The following is an 18,313-nucleotide window of genomic DNA, read 5'->3' as shown; positions in this document are numbered from 1 at the left end:
CGCTCCGCTCCCCTCGCCTCGCCGCGCTCACGGGAGTCCTACGCCCCGGGCGCGCTCCGATTGGCCCCGGTCGCGCCGCGTCACCGCCTCTTCTACCAACCCCAGGAGCCGCCTGCCGGCCCCGAACAGTGACGCCAACTCCGCGCCACTAGCTCTCGGGTGGGTCCATTACACGCATGGGGGAACCTCCCCCCTGCAGGGATGGTACGGCCCGGAGCCCTGCGGCACCCGGGGAGCAGCGCAGGTGGGCGGAGCGAGGCCAAGGTCCCCATCCCCGCCCCGCCCCGCCCGACTCCGTCGCTTCGCTGCAGGTCCCGCGTCTGCCCCAGTGCGTGGGGGGGGGGAGAGAGGGTAATCTCGTACCGCCCGCCTGGAGCTGTTCCAACCAGAACAAATGTTCGAAGACTGATTTTTATTGAACTGTTTATTCTGACTTAAAATAAAAACCTTGCTTTTGTGTAGCAAGATACACTGAAGGTATGCCATACTGCCAGTTACTGGGGTACAAAAGACACCCCACTTTGTAACCCAAACTCTCAGAGGAAGATGCATCAACTCATACCTTCACAGCATGTATCATTGGTATTATTTACAGTTTATCTTGTTTAAATAAGCCTGGGACACTTCATACAGTATACATAGTTATTGCAATAGTACAGCACTTGCTTTTATGTTCAAAAACCTCAAAAGTTGTTCAGTATCATGATTTGTGGATCCCCAAAAAGGCATTGGTTGTTAACATGCAAAAAACATTACTAAACAATATCATCTAGCTTCTACGGCTGCCAAATACTTGACCTGAATAAGGAAACCAATTACGAAATCCTTTCTTCTAGTGCTATACAAAAAGTTATAAAATTAAGGTTTTTAATCAACCACTTAAATATTCCAATTTTCCAACAGTGCAGTTTTCCACATCTTTATCTCTACTGAACATTTTGAGGATAAAGTTAACAAAAAACCCAGCAAATTAGATAGAAGTTTTAATCTTTGGATCCCTTTATTCCTGTGGCCTTCATATACATATACAAACACGAATGACCAGATTTCTGTTTCAGTTATAACTTAAACATATCAAAAAGTTGTAACTAGCAATTTAGAACTGGCAAAAAATCCATACCCTGCCTTTCTGGGTTCACTGGTCTAAGAACCAGAATTGTCTCGTCTCCAAGCTAGTCTATCAAAATGCAAACAACTTCAAACACTAAGAATTCTCTTCAAATTGGTTATGTCTACAGGTATTACAACAAGGTTAACATTTCAAGAACTGACAAATGGAGACATAGTACTTTTGTACCAGGCATTTCAGAAGGAGCATCTTAACTCCTATGCCTGCTCCAGTTTCTTCTTTTAAAAAAAGTTAATATTTACTACTAAGTAAAACTAAATTGCAAATTTTGACATATGAAAAAGTTTTATTTTTGCCCTTATTTGAAAAATACTTTCTTAAATTTGGTCAAATCCTGTGATATGCCAGAAACTACAAAATCAAGTTCTTGCAAGAGAGAAACTAAGGGTATATCCAGTTTTGTATAATGGAAGAACATTTTCAAAATCTTCATTATAGTTCAGATATAAAAATCAAGCAAATTTAAAGCCTGAAAAGCTACCAAGGAAAAAAACGACTCCGTGTGGTTTAGCATATCAACTTTTGCAATAACACAGTATGTTTGCCGACTTAAAAATGTTTATTCTTTAAAAAATTAGTTGCTTTTTATACAGCTATACAAAGTTCGTAATGTTTCTTTGGCAATGGGATATAATGGAATTTTACAACTATATAAAAAAAGTTTCCTTTGCCTAAGAAACAGTATTTACGGTGTGTACATATCCGACTGACAAAGCAAGTTTTCTACTGTCCAGCACCCTAGTTGACAAAGTACAACTATCTCAAAAGGGATATTACAGGATTTCCAAAAAACAACCTTCAGTGGATCAAAAACACTCACAGTATCGACGGCCTTCTGCATACAATTGTCCTTGCAACTTGCAGCAATTATCAAATACAATTTAGTAATAAGAAAAATCCTTTCGGTGATGAAAAAATACTTAAATTCCATCGAAGTACTGCTTTATAATTAACTATACATAAGAAATTACTAATCCTTCTGTCTCAAATATATTTAATGCTCATTGTTCTCAAAGATGGCCATTTTTCAAAAAGTAACTGCATTACACCCCTTTGAAGTTAAATAGTTAAATCCCAGTGCTGGTGACAAGTATACAGCAAATTAACTTCATTCTTTGCAGAGACTGAGACTAATTCTCTGAATCATGAAGATCTAGCAGTTCATCTGGTTCCAGCTTTCTTGTAGACTATGCAGAAACTTTGTTGTCTTTCTAGAGAGAATATAACATTAGAAAGTTATTTTTTGTTTGAAGCTGTTTGAGGTGAATAGCTTGAGCATATGCAGATAGACTAATTTTAGAAGACCACTAAAGTATAAAGGTATGGTTTCCCCCAAACCTATTACCACAGCCACAAAGAAACTGATTCCATTAACTTAACTTCTGTTCAAAGCATCCTCTCAATTATTCTGGCACATTCCAAGTCAGCCACATTCACGTAGGCTAAGAAATAGCTCTCCGTTTATGAAGATTACAGAGGTTCCAGGAACAGTTGTTTTCACTGCGACTAAACAATTTAAATTTAAAACTCCACGGTACTATGGTGATTTACACCAGCCACTGGCCAATTACATTTCACAATACAGATTTGTGTTTTGCTTTTTTTGGGGGGTGGGGGGGTAGAATGTGTTTTGCTTGAAACACCTTAGGCACACTTGCCATTTGTTGCCCGGGACATCCATCTGCTTTGTCCTTCCTAGAAAACATTGGGAAGGAGAGGAAATAAGAGATACACCCAGGCTTCAAGGAGTGCATTTTAGTAACTCTGTAAGATGACCGAGTGGCTTATTTAATTGATCAGGCTATTTCAGCTAGACAAGTTATTTGGTGTCCTGTGCTTAGTGAAGACTTGAATTAGGTCGTCTTTATAAAGCAGGCCTAAACAAAGAAAAATAAGCGTTTCTTCCAAGATCTATCCTGTTAGAGTGAAAAAGTCAATCTTGTATGACCTCCCGTAACAAAAACTCTGAATTGAACCGTTATGGCCGTAGCTCTGCATAATCAAAACTAAGCCCGACAGTAAAAACAGCAGAATTGCGTAGCTCAAGAATTATTAGTCTCCCTTTCTACAGGTGGCCAACTCAAGGCCCTTTGCATTACTAACTCCTGCAAAAGCTACTATTTTAGAGGGGTTGTGACAGTTAATAGGTGCAAAGGCTGTGTCACACCTAAGGAATAGTTACTGCTTCGGAAGAACCCAGCAGTAATTTGGTCACGAAACACAAAGGCTGAAAGATTAAACCTCTTACTGCCGTCACAAAATTATGTTGCTCCATCAAGTTTAAAAAAAAAAAAAAGCAAGCAAGGATCATGATTAAGAGCAAGACTTTCTATATTCACGTTTACCCTAAACATTTCATAACCAATACAGCTATGAAAAGAAACTTAGTGTACAACCAAAGTTTAGCTCTCACCTCCAAACCCTTAGATTTCAGAATACTGTTTAAAGATACTTATAATTCTTGTTCCCGACTCTTCAATATTTGTAGAACTTTATAATTTTTAAAATCTAAAATACAAAAATATGTAGGCATTTTGGAAAAAAAAGTAATTTTCAGGTCTTGGCTGCTGTTGATATTTATCAATGTTGATAATGTTAATTAAGTTTTAGAGTTAGGTCTGCTGAACTATCCTTTTTCAAAAAAAAGATCTTCAATTAAACAAATCATGCATTTGCCTAAAATTAGTACAAAAAAAAGTTTATTCTCAAGTGTGGTATCATTTTTAAAAGCCTGCCCCAATACCCACTCGAGTCCGCAGTGGGTTTCAGTTTTCAGTGAGCATAGATGAGATCTTAAATCCTTAACTGAAAATGTAATTAAGCACATAAATCAGTATCACTTCAAACTGTACTTAAAAATAGTGATTATCAAACATCTTATTACCCGATATTCAAAGTCAGCAAACTCTCTGCCTCCACGTCCTCCTCTGAATCCACCACGAAATCCTCGGGGGGTATTGAAGCCACCTCTTCCACCTCCTCGTCCTCTTCCGCCACGGAAGCCCATTCCTCCCCTACCTCGAAAACCTCCACGGCCACGATTTGGACGCAGCGGTATTCCAAAGGTTTCTGCATTTAGCCTTCTCTCTTCCGCCCAGGTGGGTCTTCGTTCTCTACCACATATAAAGTAACCAGAGCCCCTTTTAGATAAGTCTAAGAACGTTACTTTTGAGAAGTCTACGCTGGGAAAGCTTGTCCAGCAACGGTTAAGTCACGAGACAGACATGAAATGCAACATCATTTGTTTAATCACTTTCTAACTCTTTGAAGTAGCATCTACTGGATGCATCTGAATATGTGGTATAATATCTTACTACGTAAATTTAAATCAGTAGGCAGTAACGCAAAAAAAAAAAAAGAGCTTAAACTCCTGAAAACTCTAAGGTAATGACCGATTCTAAAGTACGTTCTTAAAATCTGAAGAAAATCTTTAATAAAAACTAAAAAGCCTTACTGCCATTATCCATGTGCCACACTGATATTTTACTGAGTTGTCCTTAAAAAAGGGCATTTTGGTTTTTGGCCTGGAAATTATATGTGCCTTGACTTCAGCTCACTTCCCATTTGTAGTCACATTTCAGTTACATGTAGCTTGTACTGCTGACATTACATTAGGATTAGAATAAAGAATTTCTTCTTACAGGCAGTACCTGTTGTCATCACAGGAGATGTTATCAAAGAAGGATTTGGTTTTGTCATAGTAGCAATTAGGGCCAAGGGGATCCTCTTCATCAGCATTCCCTTCACTGTTTTGGGTATCAACACCTGAGTCACCTTTATCTTCTCCATTTATAGGCTTCTCCGGTTTCTCAAGTTTATCTTCTAGAAAAACAAAAATAGTGTGTCTAATTAAAACGGAGGCATAGCTTGTGCCATGTGTAACCTTTAAGAATTATGTATTTTTAATTTATAAAGTACAAAGAAAAGATCTGAAGCCTAGGAGTCCTCAGGACATTCCTATTTGAAGGGGAGCATACAGCAATTTGTGAACTATGTAAACTATAAAAGGGAACGGTTCTGACAAGATTTAGTACGCACAACCCTTGGATAACCTGGAAGGAGAACACAATAGTTTTCTATAATCAGATCTGAGTGCTGCTACCTATTACCAATGCCTCCTTCATTTAGATTTATGGCATTGCCATCCTTAGGTCTGCTGTTACCTAGATTCTCTGCAGGTTAAAGAAGGCAGTATCAGTATGGGGCTCCAGGCAAATGTTCATTTAATAGTGCAATGGGATCCAATCCCAATGATTCCATTACGATCTACAGAATCTCCCGGTCCTGGGGCTAGGGCCATAAATCAGCTGATTGTGGGTCCCAGCCTGGGACTGGTCCTAGGGCCCCAGGCACCAGGATGTCAGAGAACCTTGTGTGCAGCCTAGCTACACGTGCAGTTTTTAAAGTCCTGGCACACTGGGCCCTAGGAGAGATTTCCGATACCTGGAGTCCACATGCACCAGGAATATCAGAAAACTGCATGCAGTCAGACTGCGCATGTGTTGTTTTTTTTTTTTAAAAGGTCCAGGAACATCTTTATAGCTGTTTTCTCCACAGACAAGTTTGAGGGCTGAAGAGGGTAGAATAAAGAAACATTACTTAAGAAAGTAATGTTTTAACAGATATACCTAATATATTCAAATTGTGTAACTTGGGATATTTTGTATTTCATAACTAAACTAAATTATTTTCAAAACCTCAGACTAAAGTACTGAGCCAAATATATCTTTAAAAGCTACTAACACATAAGGAAAGATCTCACAGAATTAGGATTTCCCTGCACCCCCCATTTTTACCTTAAGTTACTAAGGGGGAAAAACAAACAAAAATAAAAGGTTAGCATGAAAAATAAGGTTCCCCAAAGCAGGATTAAGTTCATTAAGCTACACGAATCTTTGTTTTCTTCCAATGCTGAAGTTTTGTACAGAAATGATATTTTACCTTTCAGTTTAAGTTTATTATGAAATTCTCTATCAATCTCCTCCTTGTTGAACTGTGCATTTGCACTTTCAAAGTCAAAGTCCTTCTCAAACTTCATTGGGCCATCCCTCCTAATACCAAATCTTCCTCTGCCACCCCGGTGACCTCCACGACCTCTCCGTGCTGAAGGGGCTCCTGGAACTGTAAGGATTAAGTTTCGAAGACATTTACAGCTGTCAACCGCCCAGCATGACAGGTCTGTACCCCCGCCGTAATCTTTTTGCATTTCTTACAAATAAAATGGATCTTTTGTTAGAGCATTTCACAATCTTAAATTCAACTACCATAAATAATACACTAGCAAAGAAATTAGAACACCTTAGGAAGGGCTGACTTATCACCTTTATTTGAACAAGAAAGCTGTACGAGACAGAAGAGACTTAAGTGAGGAAAATATTTTTAATGTAATGCTTTAACCCAACATTTTACCTTTTTATTTAGCAGCTTCTCTAGTAAATTATAAAGTTAGAATTTCATGCTCATGCTTTTATGATCAGTTATTTGTACTTACAGTTCTCGTCAAATCACTACTTAATCCATTGCTAGTAATACATTCCCTTTCAGCTTCATTTGTTGTAATGCTACCCCGAATGAACATTACTGCTGTCCACCAATAAGCTGTTCTGTGAAAGTGTCTTATGGTGCCAGATTTTTCTATAGTACCACGCACTACACAGCAGTTCAAGTTAGCTCAATTTGCAAACAATTTTTAATTAGAGGGAAAAGTTTCCCAACTATCCACTTTACTGAAATACAATGGTTATTACATTTGTAGGTTTGGTAATTATGTTAATGAAGCCTTAAACTAAGTTTTAAAAGCAACGTTAGGTTTTTTTTCCCTCAAAAAATATTTACCCATTTGTCGCTTGTCATTTCTGAGTTGTTCATTTTCTGACCTTGAAACCTTGTGTGCTTCAGCTAGAGAGAGGAGAGATAGATAACTGTTTTCTAAGCTGTGTATGGTCCATCATACTTCTGTACACAGCTATGTTGTAGAGGTTTTCTTTTCTTTTCTTTTTTTTTTTTTGGGGGGGGGGGTATTAAGAGGGAAGAGGCAAGGGTGAAAAAATCAAGAGTTACCATACACATTTGCCATTCTATCCCCATTCTTTTTTGTTTTCAAGTGAAATTAATGGTAAGATTGCTATAATTCTTTGGATACGATTCAGACAACTGGCACAACTAATAATGAACAGCAGAAATTCTTATATGCCTTTCCACGGATCTTTCAATTGTACAATGGGGAAACAGAAGACCAGTAAAAGGAAAATTTCCGAAGTCCTACCTCGTCTGTGCTCCTGATTTTCTAGCGATTTTTGACTTGCAGATGCCAGTGGTCTGGCTTGTACAGGACTCCTCCTCCCAACAGGTGCTGGAGCAGTTAAGTGGGCTGAAGCAGTCTGTACTGCCTGTTCCATGGTTGGGCTCTTCCTCAAATGGTCTATCTGAGGGCTTGAACGACCTACAAAGTAACCAGAGTTATTTCTTACCTATAATGTGATTTGTAGATCTCAAACCAACCAACCCAGTCTGAAGGGGTTATCAGTCTTACCAGTCAAGACAGCTCTGTCCAAAAAGGAAACAAAAACATTTCTGCACCCTCAAATCCACTAATCTAGAATGACTATAGTAATTCCCCCTTCCCCTAGTGTAAAAGGGAAAAAAAAAAAAAATGGGTAGGACAATTAATCCCCATCTACCTAGCCATCATGCACTATTTGCTACGGAATGGATTTTTCTGATGCTTGTGGTAATTCCTGCCAGCCAAACCTTTCTTCTGAACTCTTTCCTTAAAGGTATGAGTGGAAAAAACTGCCCCAAATGGCACACCTACATTTACTGTATATAAACCTCTTTTTAATATTATAAAAGTCTAAGTCTCTCCTTCTCTCTCTGTCATGCTTTACTGGCTGACGGAAACAGCCAGAGTGCTCCAAGCGTGGGGGAACGCTGCCATGATTCTGAAGCTGTGCTGAGGACCAGACAGAGGGTGAGGGAGCTGAGGCCAGCAGTGCTGGCCTTGGCTCCCCAACCCTGCTCCCTGCAAGCAGCAGAACAGCAGCAGCATGAGGCATCAGATGGTGGCACTCCATCCCAACTTCCTCCCCCCATCATTCTTGATGGGCAATTTGCTATAGTTTTATTATATTGCTGTCTGTTTTACAAAGTAGTAAACAGAAATAGATAATGCCAGGCATAGACAGAGGAGTGTAGAAGCCTACCCACAGAGTTCTCTTTATGCATCCTGATTTGCAACATTCTTGCTATTGCAGCTTTAAGCTTCCCTTGAGGCAGAGACATCCAGCCACAAGCTGCACAACTGAATATGATATGGACAAATTCCAAATTCTGCTAGCAAAAAAGGGCAAAATAACCCATTAGCCCTAGACTTGAGAACTGAAACTGGGAATGGGCAATTTTTAATTTTTATTTTTTTAAGTGCCAAGAAATCTTGTGACTACCTCAGGAAAATTTTGACAGGTAAAGTCTTCAAACCACATAGTACTAAGCCACAAACTGCTGCTTTTAGTAGTCAAGGGTAAATGCTTAGTATGTTTGTTATTGCAGCAACAGTTCCCCCAATAATTTTACTGATTCCAACAGTTCTCAAAAATGATAGCCCAAATACAAAAATCCAACTAGGGTTACCATATAAGACAATGAACTTAATTACCATTTTTTTTTTTTTTTTTTTTTAAACCTTCCAAGCGATATGTATAAATGCAGAAAATTAATGACAATAACAGTAACAAGATTTCCTAGCCTTGGATACTACCTTAGCCTCTGTACCAAAAGCTGAAAGACCAAATATAACAATTACTTTGCTCTCTTTTGTATTTTGCAAACGAAATGAACAGTAATGTTCAGATAAGTTTCTCCTCATCTTTGCCAAACAAAGAAGTTTATATATCAGGGGTCAGGCCTCCTGAAAACATTTCTTCAGCCCCCCTCAAAATCCCATATCTGGCCATGTAGTTCCTATTACTGTTGAGCTAGGTAGCTTAAACCTTCGCATGCCACATTGCAGATATGCACATTTTTAAGATGCATTAGTGATACTGACAACAAATCCAAGTGGCTCTAGGGATATTGAGAATACAGCATGAAGACTTGCTGTTTCACTTAAGTCCTTTGCTACATAAACACAACAGGACTTGAATATTCATCCTGATAAAACTAATCATGAAACTACCACCAATAGAAACGTGTTACAACAACGATGCACTTATCATCAACGGTGTAGTAATGAAATATGTTTATGCAAGTATCTTAAGGAAAAGAGTTATAGTACTGATTAAATTCTTATATGTACATCATAACTTGATACATTAGTTAAATTAGTAAAACACCTCTTGAATTTTCTTGCTTGTTTTGAGACTTTTTTTATATTACATGAACAGATTAGGACTGTCAATTAATCACCATTAACAGGTGCGATTAACACAAAAACAAATTAACATGTTAATTGTTTTAATGCGTGTTAAATCACTGCTGCTGAGCCCATGCATGCTGGGGAAAAGTGCCCCCCCGCGCGGCTGGCAAGCAGCCAGGTAGGGTCATAGAAGCAGACTCAGCAGCTGGATACAGGTAAGTATGGGGGGCAGGGGTTTTCAACCCCTTTGGATCAGTGTAGCCCTGGCAGCTAGATGCGGAGCAGGGGGTGGGGTGGCATGTGGCCAAACATGGAGCAGCAGCAGCCGCCGCCGCCACCACGTGCAAGCTTCCCTCACCCCTCATGTATGGCTTGGTGGGCAGCACCTGTGCGGCATGGTGCGTGGCAACGTTCTGTCCCCGCCCACCTGCACATACCCCCTAGGCCCTTCTCAAGTACCCCCGGTGGTATGCGTACCCCGGGTCTAAGGTGTGTGTATGTGGGTGAGGGGGCACGATGCCTGCTGGAACTGAGGAAAGCTATCCAGGTGCTGGAGGCTGCAACAGGACAGAGTGAGGTACCTGCAGGGAAATGAGGCAGGGCACCCCTTTAAGGGTGGCAGGGAGCTCCATAGCCAGGCCAACAGCACAGGGACTGGCGCCCATGCTTGCAGGGGCCAAGCAGCCCCAAGAGATGTTGCTGGGGGAAGCAGGGGGCCACAGGTCAGGAGTCAGGCATGCTCCAAACAGGTGCCCTCTTTTGTGGAGTTAGAAATACCATAACCCTAGTTTTTGACCCTTTTCACTTACTGTACTTAATCACTAGGTGGAAATTAGCACAGTTCTACTCTGTTCTTACAGCACTGAGTTGTAATTGAAATCAGTTCATTTGAAAATATAGGAAAAGCATCCAAAAATATTTATTGTAAATTGGGATTCTATTAACTGCACAATTAAATCACAGCTATTTTTAATCTAGTGATAAATTGTGATTTCTTTTTTTTTTTACCACTGTTTGACAGCCTTAGAACAGATGCGTTTTAATTTACTTAGGCATAACTGTAATTATAAACGAAAAAGATGACCAGTAAAGAAGGTTGCTAGTTTTAGTCACTCAAGAAGAGCTTACCTTGAGACATCTGTGTTTTTAAAGATCTTGCATCTGCTGTAAAGGCAGAACCAACTGCATTGCTTTGGGACAAGCTAGCACTAGCTGAAGTTTCTGTTCCAAAAGATGTCAAAGAACCTCCTGCTTTAAAGAAAAAAAATGAGAGCTGTAACACTTTAAACTGGCTTAGATAAATTTTATTTTATAAAATTTTGAATACTGCAGCTAAGACAAGCAGTTATTTTCAAAACAACTAAGCAGCCAAAACCTTAAATCTTTTAAAAAATGCTGTTAATCATGTGACTTCATGCATTACTACTAATCTAACTACAGTTCTGCATAATTTCAGACAACTAAACAGGAACAACATTCAGTAACATACTGCAACGGATGTCTAAACCTGATATAAGCAAGTTTGTCAAGCTTAAGGAGTCCTATTGACACACAAAGTTAGGACAGGATGAGTCCATGACACAAATAACAGAAAAATGCTTTTTATTAATGTGGTTTGTATTTTAACAGCGTCTCATCAATTTAATGGACAGTTTAAGACAGCTACAGATCTATTATTGTTAGACTCCCCTATGTTCTTAGTGAAGCTACAGTCTTTACCCATCTATAACTAGCTATTCTAAAAAGTTAACATGACATTTTCTATAAAGCGAAGTTTGACTTCGCTTGACAACTAAACACATTTGAAAAATTTTACTCTAAAAATCCAATTCCCATTTTCAAAAGTGAAATGATGTTCTCTCATACATATAAAGAAAACAATATTAAATAAAATAGTAGATAATTATTTACTCCTGTTTATGCCCAATAGCTGTGGACAGCTAGGTGAGAAGAGGTAGATTTTATTTCTTCTTGCACGTTAAACAGAAGAAAACATCCAAAGTCACCTAAAAAAATGAATGTTTGTCTCTTCTTTTTGTATTAAGTAATCCAAGTATTTCTCTTCTGTAGAATTCTCATGAATTTATAAAACTGCAAAGTTGTTCATATACCAACTTTCAGCCACCAGAGTAAGAAGGGGTATTACCACTGCAAAGGGTGTCAACACAGACTTTTGCCAGCGCAGCTACAGTGGTGGCTAATCCCACTGCAGATGAATCTTTGATTTCTTCTTCGAGAAAGAAAGTGGATTTTAGAACCCAGCCACTCGGCTTCTAAAGTTTTAGCTGCTTGTGCCCTTTTTCGCTTCTTTATAAATTGCTATACTGAAAAACAATCAGGAAGTCTTCTGCTGAACACCCAGGGCAGAGGAGGAGAATATGTATCATCTTGGCAGCAAAAAACTAATGGCTTTTATACATTAAACTGAGGGTTTGTGATAACTGATCAAAAATTTGGATCTGGCCAAGTACAGAGGAGCTTATAAAAGGAATACTAAGTACCAATCATTGTACATCAACTTCAAAAATACAAAATATAAAAAAAATAACGATGAACATACCCACTCCAACAGCACCAAACTGCTGGCCAACTAATGGACTTGGACTAAACTGACTGTAGGCTGGCATTCTACCAAAAGGACCATAAGACCCCACAGACTGGAATGAAGATGTAGAAGATGACCCTAGTGAAGACTGAAGAAAACAGTATTACAGAATACAGGGATTTTGCAAAGCAAGGAGATAAATAAAATAAGACTGGCCATTATGTTACCACCTATAAACAACAGGCATTCATTTTGTTGTATTCTGAGATTAACCAAAATGTCCTATTTATAAACATTCCTTTTAATACAGAAGCTTCAGGCCCTTCCTACACTTTAATTGCTTTAATCTGCTAAAGATCTCAGGACAGACAGCAATAGCTACCACCCAGTAATCCGAAAACATGCATATCTTGAAAGCTCTGCATGGCTCCAATGCAGCAGCTGTGTTGCCACAGTGTGAAGTGCACCCTGGGAAGGCATTAGCTGTTGAAGGGATTACTGGAGCCAGCAAAAGGTGCTGACAGAAGGACGGTTCTGCTGCCACAGAGGAGCTTTGACTGTGAACACCCTCAAATTTTTGCTTGAGTTCTACAAGCATATTTTGCAGCAGAGACTGGGCTTCTAAATGATGGCTACATCAGGAGCAAAGAAACTTCTACTCCATGTTAGAACCCAAAGTATGCACTCCATCAAGCGAAGATAAACATGCCAGACTTTTGAAATTATTCATGCAATTCAGACACTGCTTTTACAACACAATTGCGTTGCCAACCTGTTATTACATACTAGTTCTCTCAAGGTTTGCCATTTTCCTTAAAGAGGAACTGACCAACTCCCACCTCACGTAGTTCCTAAGGCTCTCTGCTTGCTGTCAGTGCTAGTTTTATGACAAAGATATATTCACTATCAACTCTGACCGTAGGGACAGGCTGGAGATATAGCTGGTTCTTCCCGTCTATACATATTCTGAGAAATTGCAAAAAGCATGAAGGAGAACTAACGCAACTCCAAAAGGTGAAGTATTCCCTTTAGTAGGGAGCCATTTTCATATATAAACAAGATCTTAACATACTTTTATCATCTTGGTTAATACAAGTTTGAGCACACAGGTTAACATTTATTTATTTATGTATTTATTAAAAAAAATATAAAGAGTCATAGCCATTTCAGAGGGCTAGGTTCATCTAGTCTTATACACCTTAAGGACCCGTATTTTCAGGAAGCTTTAAGCACACAAATTCATGACCTTTAAACGCGTGTCAAGTTACATCAAAAGGCAAAATATTTCTGAAAATGTTGAACTATGGAGCCTAATACTTGATAGTAGAGAACTGTTTTACATGTAACCAAAAAGAGCTAAACAAACCTAGCTGGAAAAAAAAAACCTGAAAGTAACACCTGTATGATTTTAAGGCACCCAGATCTTGCTATCACCTGGTCCAAAATGAAAGGTAATGTAAAACCTCATCTATTCTTCAAGATGATGGATCTCGTGTTAGTGTTTATTTGAAAGACACACTGATATTAGATCATCAGCAATAAACAACTTTTACCTGAACAATAGCAGGGTCCTGTGGCAGAGAGCACTGTGGCTTGGGTGGCTCACACACAGTTAGATCTTTAATGTCACTGCCACGGAAAATGATGTATTCAAAGACTTCATCACGAGGGGCTATAGGCCGATCTGTTGGTCTATCTTCTGTACCAAAGGAACGAACTGCAGAGCGGGAGAAGAGAGGGAGAAAAAAAACACAGGAATTTCAACTGTATTTCAGACCAACACTCATGACATACAATGGGAAAACATGCATCACTGAGTTTTGTTTTCCCAAGACATCAAAACTAGACTGCTACTTAATATTCATTAGATGGCACTTTTTTAGCATCATGTCAAAGCAGGCTCTGCTTGTGAGTTGCATACCACCTCTGCCTCTTGAAATGTAATGAAAGAAAACTACTTTGCCCAGTTCTATTCCGGCTGAACATGTGGAATAAAGATTTTCCCTTTAAACACAGCACTCTCTCTGAACACTTGTAGATAATTAAAAAAATATGTAAGCAAAGTCTAATATTAAATGATAGATTCATACCACAAGGGTTCCTTTTTCAGTTAAAATAAGATGCTTTCTGTAAGACAAGAGATCCAAGATAACAGATCCTTGAAAGTAGAATTCCAGATACTACATTTGATAAAGATAAGGCATCCGGGGGAAATACTCCCCTCCCCCCCACACACCTGGATTTCACTACAATGATGAGATGCTTTGAATCTTATACTTCTAAAATAGCAAATTAAAAGGCAATCTGAAAGTTTGGTTTAGTGATAGAAGGTAAACAAAACTGACTCAGCATGATCATAACATTTAAATCTCATTTTATACCTTGTAAATTATAAATGTTATACAATTATGAAAGCAAGCCAGAACACATGTAATGGATTTTTCTTTGCAGATGAATTCCAGATTAGGCTGCATCTTAAAACTCATTGGGACAGGATCATCTTCAAAGCATTCTGGCAGCTATTGTACTGTAACATTTAATATACACATTCAACTGACTTCCAATAATTTTTACAAACACCTACTGCAAAGACCAGTGGTTCTCATCAATTTTGGACAAGGCACCCCTCCATAAAACTTTTCTGAATCAAGTGGCTCCCAATTTCAACAACTAATCGATATATTACACATCTACTCTCCTTATACCAGCTGGGCAGTAGGGGTAGGGATCCCAGGCAGGGACAAACCTTCTCTCTTCACACCTCATGGCACCATTCAAAGGATCTGTTGGCACCCCGGTTGACCATCACTGACATAAAAAAATGTAACTGCCTATTATGCTCCCTTCATTTTGACATGTGTAACCACTACCAGTGAACTGAAACAGCAACAGTGGGCTAAATCACTTCCTTCTCCCTCATTTGAATCTTTGCCTTCAAACTTGCTCCCTCCATTTGAAATACTTTATTTCCTACCTCCCTTTAGGTTTATGTTTTTTGAACAAACAGTCTGTTCTTTTTACCTTGGCTCACTCAATTCTAACTCTTGGTTGCCTGGCGTTTGCCCTCTCAAATGACGTTCTCTCATTAAGCCCATCAATGAATTTTCCCTAGCGAAGTCCAAAGGTTGATTGTCACAGAATTAACCACCGCAAATGCTCAAATTGCATATCATCCTTCTTAAAAAAACAGAAAAAAATCACTAGATCTTCTTTAAAACACATTAAAAAAACAAAACACAGATTTTGGGGTCTTTATCTGGAACTAGAACAATAATATGTAAATCCAGTGAATAGTTTTTATAGAAACAGCTAATATACTTGCAAATCACCACAGACAGCAATAATGTCAGAGTGAATTTGATTTAAATCAAATTGATTTAAATAATAATTTAATTCATGATTTAATTCATTGGTCAGAAAGCCACAATTTAATTACTGTTTCCTACAAAAAGTATATTCTTGTTGTTTGATATAACCTCAATACATATTATTCAGAAGTCAAGAGATAGATGTAGGTTTCATTTTTAGAGGTTCACACTATACAGTTTAAAGCAGTGATTCATTTTGATATTTTTCAGATTAAATTTTGCAGCTACATCAGAAAACTGAATTATGATTTAGGTATTTTATTTACTAAAGCTAATTAAGCAGACTTGTGAAGTCATTGGGAGGTGAACTAATTTCCAATTCACTAGATTAATCATGGATATTTGACGGATATTTTTGCCACACTGTATTAGGAGGACAAGAACTGGCACCAAAAACAGACGTTTAAATTGTTTTATTTAACTAACAACAACAAGTTTATGTATTTTGGATACTTTTCTTCAACAACAAACATGTATAATTATTTTCACAAAACAAGTATATGTATTTTTTTTATTTTTTAAATTTAACCTTTAGTTATAAAATGTGAAATGTATTTTTAACAAAAACTAAATAGATTATTTCAGCCAGGTCAACATGAGAAACTTAAAATACTGGGTTATACAGCTACAGCAAACTCAGTCTTCTCCTTCCTCTTCCTGTTTATTCATAGACTGGAAAAGACAGACAAGCTTTCCTGCTTTTTCAGTGCTCAAGCAATTTCTCAATTTAGAATGAATTAGTCCAAAGGAAGAAAATATTCTTTCCATTCCTGCAGAAGATGCTACTGCTGTTAAAAGATGGATTATCACTTCAATAGTCTATGATGGATCCAGGTACTTACGTGACTTTTACCAGTTCACTGGTGTGTTTGCTGATGAGGTTTTAAAAGAAGGCACATTTCTTGAACAGTTCACCCTTAGCTGTGAAGTTTATTATAGTTGGTATTGTGGAGGTGTGATTGCTGGATGCCCATGTCATAGCCAACTCTTTCTTCAGCAGTTAAGGATTGACCCTGGTACTGAGCATTAAAAATACTGGCAAGACAGTGAGCGGATCAGGCACCATCTCTAGCTCATTTTTTAATGCCTGTAATTCACACAAGCATATCAGGCTCAGGTTAACAATCTTCCCCTCTTGACTTTTTGCACACTGTTTGATTTGTCTCATATACTTTTACCAGCAATTTGCCTGCTTTATCTGCTGTGTTGGGGGGACTGTATCCTGGTCGTAATGACAGAACCAGGCAGGTCAATCAAATGTGTGTTTTCAACCATATGGAAAGGAGAGTTTGTTGCATAAACTGAAACTAAGCACCACAGTGATGCTTAATGTGATCTTCTAAACTAAGCACTTGAGTCCCATTGGGTAGACTAGTTTGCTTTAATCTTTACCAATGTACAGAGAACCCCCAGCAAACCCCATAAAATTGAGCCCCTAATATAATCCATGGCCTGTTACGACCCATTTATAAGACATTTTTAAAAAGGTTACATGAATATATTGTCTCAAACAGTATATAATTATAAATTATAATCCCTATGCCATGATGATATATTTGAGTTTTAACATCTTTATATAGGTTTATTTTTTAAAAACATTTAAAAAATAAAAGATTAATAAAAAAAATCTGATTTAAAAGAATTTTTTTTTTTTAAATATTGATTTTTATTCACTCTGAATAGTGTTGTCATTGGCTATGATCCAACAGGCTCCTCTGAACTCTCTTTTAATTGCCTTCCTGTAGAAGCCTTTTTTTTTTTTTTCTTTTTTTAACAACATGGAAGCTGTTTTGATCAAACTGTCCTTCATTTTCAGTGCAGAATGAGAGGTAGATAAAAATGACCAAAATCTTCTGAAAATAAAACTTCCATGCTACAGAAAGTCTAGGGACTTCCTTTTTAACTACTTGAAAGATTAAACATGAAAATAAGCAATAATGGAAGCTAATAATCAACATCAAGAATTTCTGCTCACAAATTGCCAGTTCGGAAAAATCTTGCTGCTGAGTTCGTTACTAGCATTTTCACGTGTAGAGAGAGGCAGCAAACCATGTCAGTCTGAAGCCAGGTAGGAGGCAGGGCAGGAGAGCACCTTAAAGGTTAGTTTGTTCACAGAGGCATAAGCTCTCATAGGTGATAGCTACTTTGTTGGAGGCCATAAACCAACTTGCAGAAAGCCAGACTTATTATTCTCTAATATTATTCTTTTCATTCAACTACTACAAAAAAATCATCTTAGACATTTTGCCTACAATAATCTCAGCAAGCGACTTGCATGGGAGCAACCTGCAGCAACCTGCTGCCTAAGCACTTGCATTTTCTAGCCAGAGGGAAGAAATAAGCTTAACAAAGTGGGTAGCAAAATAGCAGAAGACCGCATTCTATATGTTTTATGAACTATGAAAGGAACCTACTTGGAAAATCCTTCCTCTTGGAAGGCACAGCCTTTTTACCAGGGCATTTCTTTATTAGTATCAAATTCACATAGTACGTGTGGCAGAGAGAACTGAACATTACCTATGACTTTCTGATAGTAGTCTTTGGAATTTTAATTTTGTCTGACCTGTTTTACAGGTTAGCAGAGAATGAAGGAGGTAGAGATGAACTCAAACTGTGATTTTGCATTTTTTGCAGAAACTGCCAAAACAGCAGTTTCTGTGATTTTGCATGGAATCATCAGGGGCAGGGGGGAACGAAAAAACCAAAAAACAAACTCACTGAAACTAAAATGCTTGCTCCCTTGTGGGAGCCAGCTGCTGCTGTGGCCTGGTCTAGCAGCCTGCCAGAGGGTATAAGGGGGGAGTCACCAGCACAAAGTGGAACAACTAAGATGGCTCCTGCTCCCACTTCCCTCCGCCGCTGACTGGCTAAGAGAGCTGGTTTGTGTGGCCCCACCCACTCTGCCAATCAATGGGGGG

General features: G+C 38.5%; 2 protein-coding genes across 2 annotated transcripts in view; both read right to left on the bottom strand.

Annotated features, from left to right (window-relative positions):
- SS18L2 (SS18 like 2) overlaps window positions 1–1,829 on the bottom strand; it is a 6,944-nt gene extending 5,115 nt beyond the window's left edge. Inside the window, exon 1 of the mRNA XM_006028131.2 lies at window positions 1,819–1,829. Within this exon, the coding sequence (XP_006028193.1) occupies window positions 1,819–1,829 (11 nt within the window). The remainder of the gene's footprint in view (window positions 1–1,818) is intronic.
- Window positions 410–15,122, bottom strand: LSM14A (LSM14A, mRNA processing body assembly factor). The gene is made up of 11 exons (XM_025209489.1): window positions 15,059–15,122; window positions 13,581–13,744; window positions 12,043–12,175; window positions 10,611–10,733; window positions 7,395–7,571; window positions 6,965–7,027; window positions 6,071–6,250; window positions 4,780–4,951; window positions 4,014–4,242; window positions 2,788–2,824; window positions 410–2,340 (listed from the first exon to the last, which is right to left on the bottom strand). The coding sequence occupies exons 1-11, from the start codon at window positions 15,120–15,122 to the stop codon at window positions 2,291–2,293; spliced, it is 1,392 nt and encodes a 463-aa protein (XP_025065274.1). The 3' UTR covers window positions 410–2,290.
- Window positions 15,123–18,313: the final 3,191 nt, after the last annotated feature.

This window comes from Alligator sinensis, unplaced genomic scaffold, assembly GCF_000455745.1.
Source record: "Alligator sinensis unplaced genomic scaffold, ASM45574v1 scaffold170_2, whole genome shotgun sequence".
Classification (NCBI taxonomy): Eukaryota; Metazoa; Chordata; order Crocodylia; family Alligatoridae; genus Alligator; species Alligator sinensis.
The sequence above is the reverse complement of the archived record's forward strand: the minus strand, read 5'-3'. Positions and strand labels throughout refer to the sequence as shown.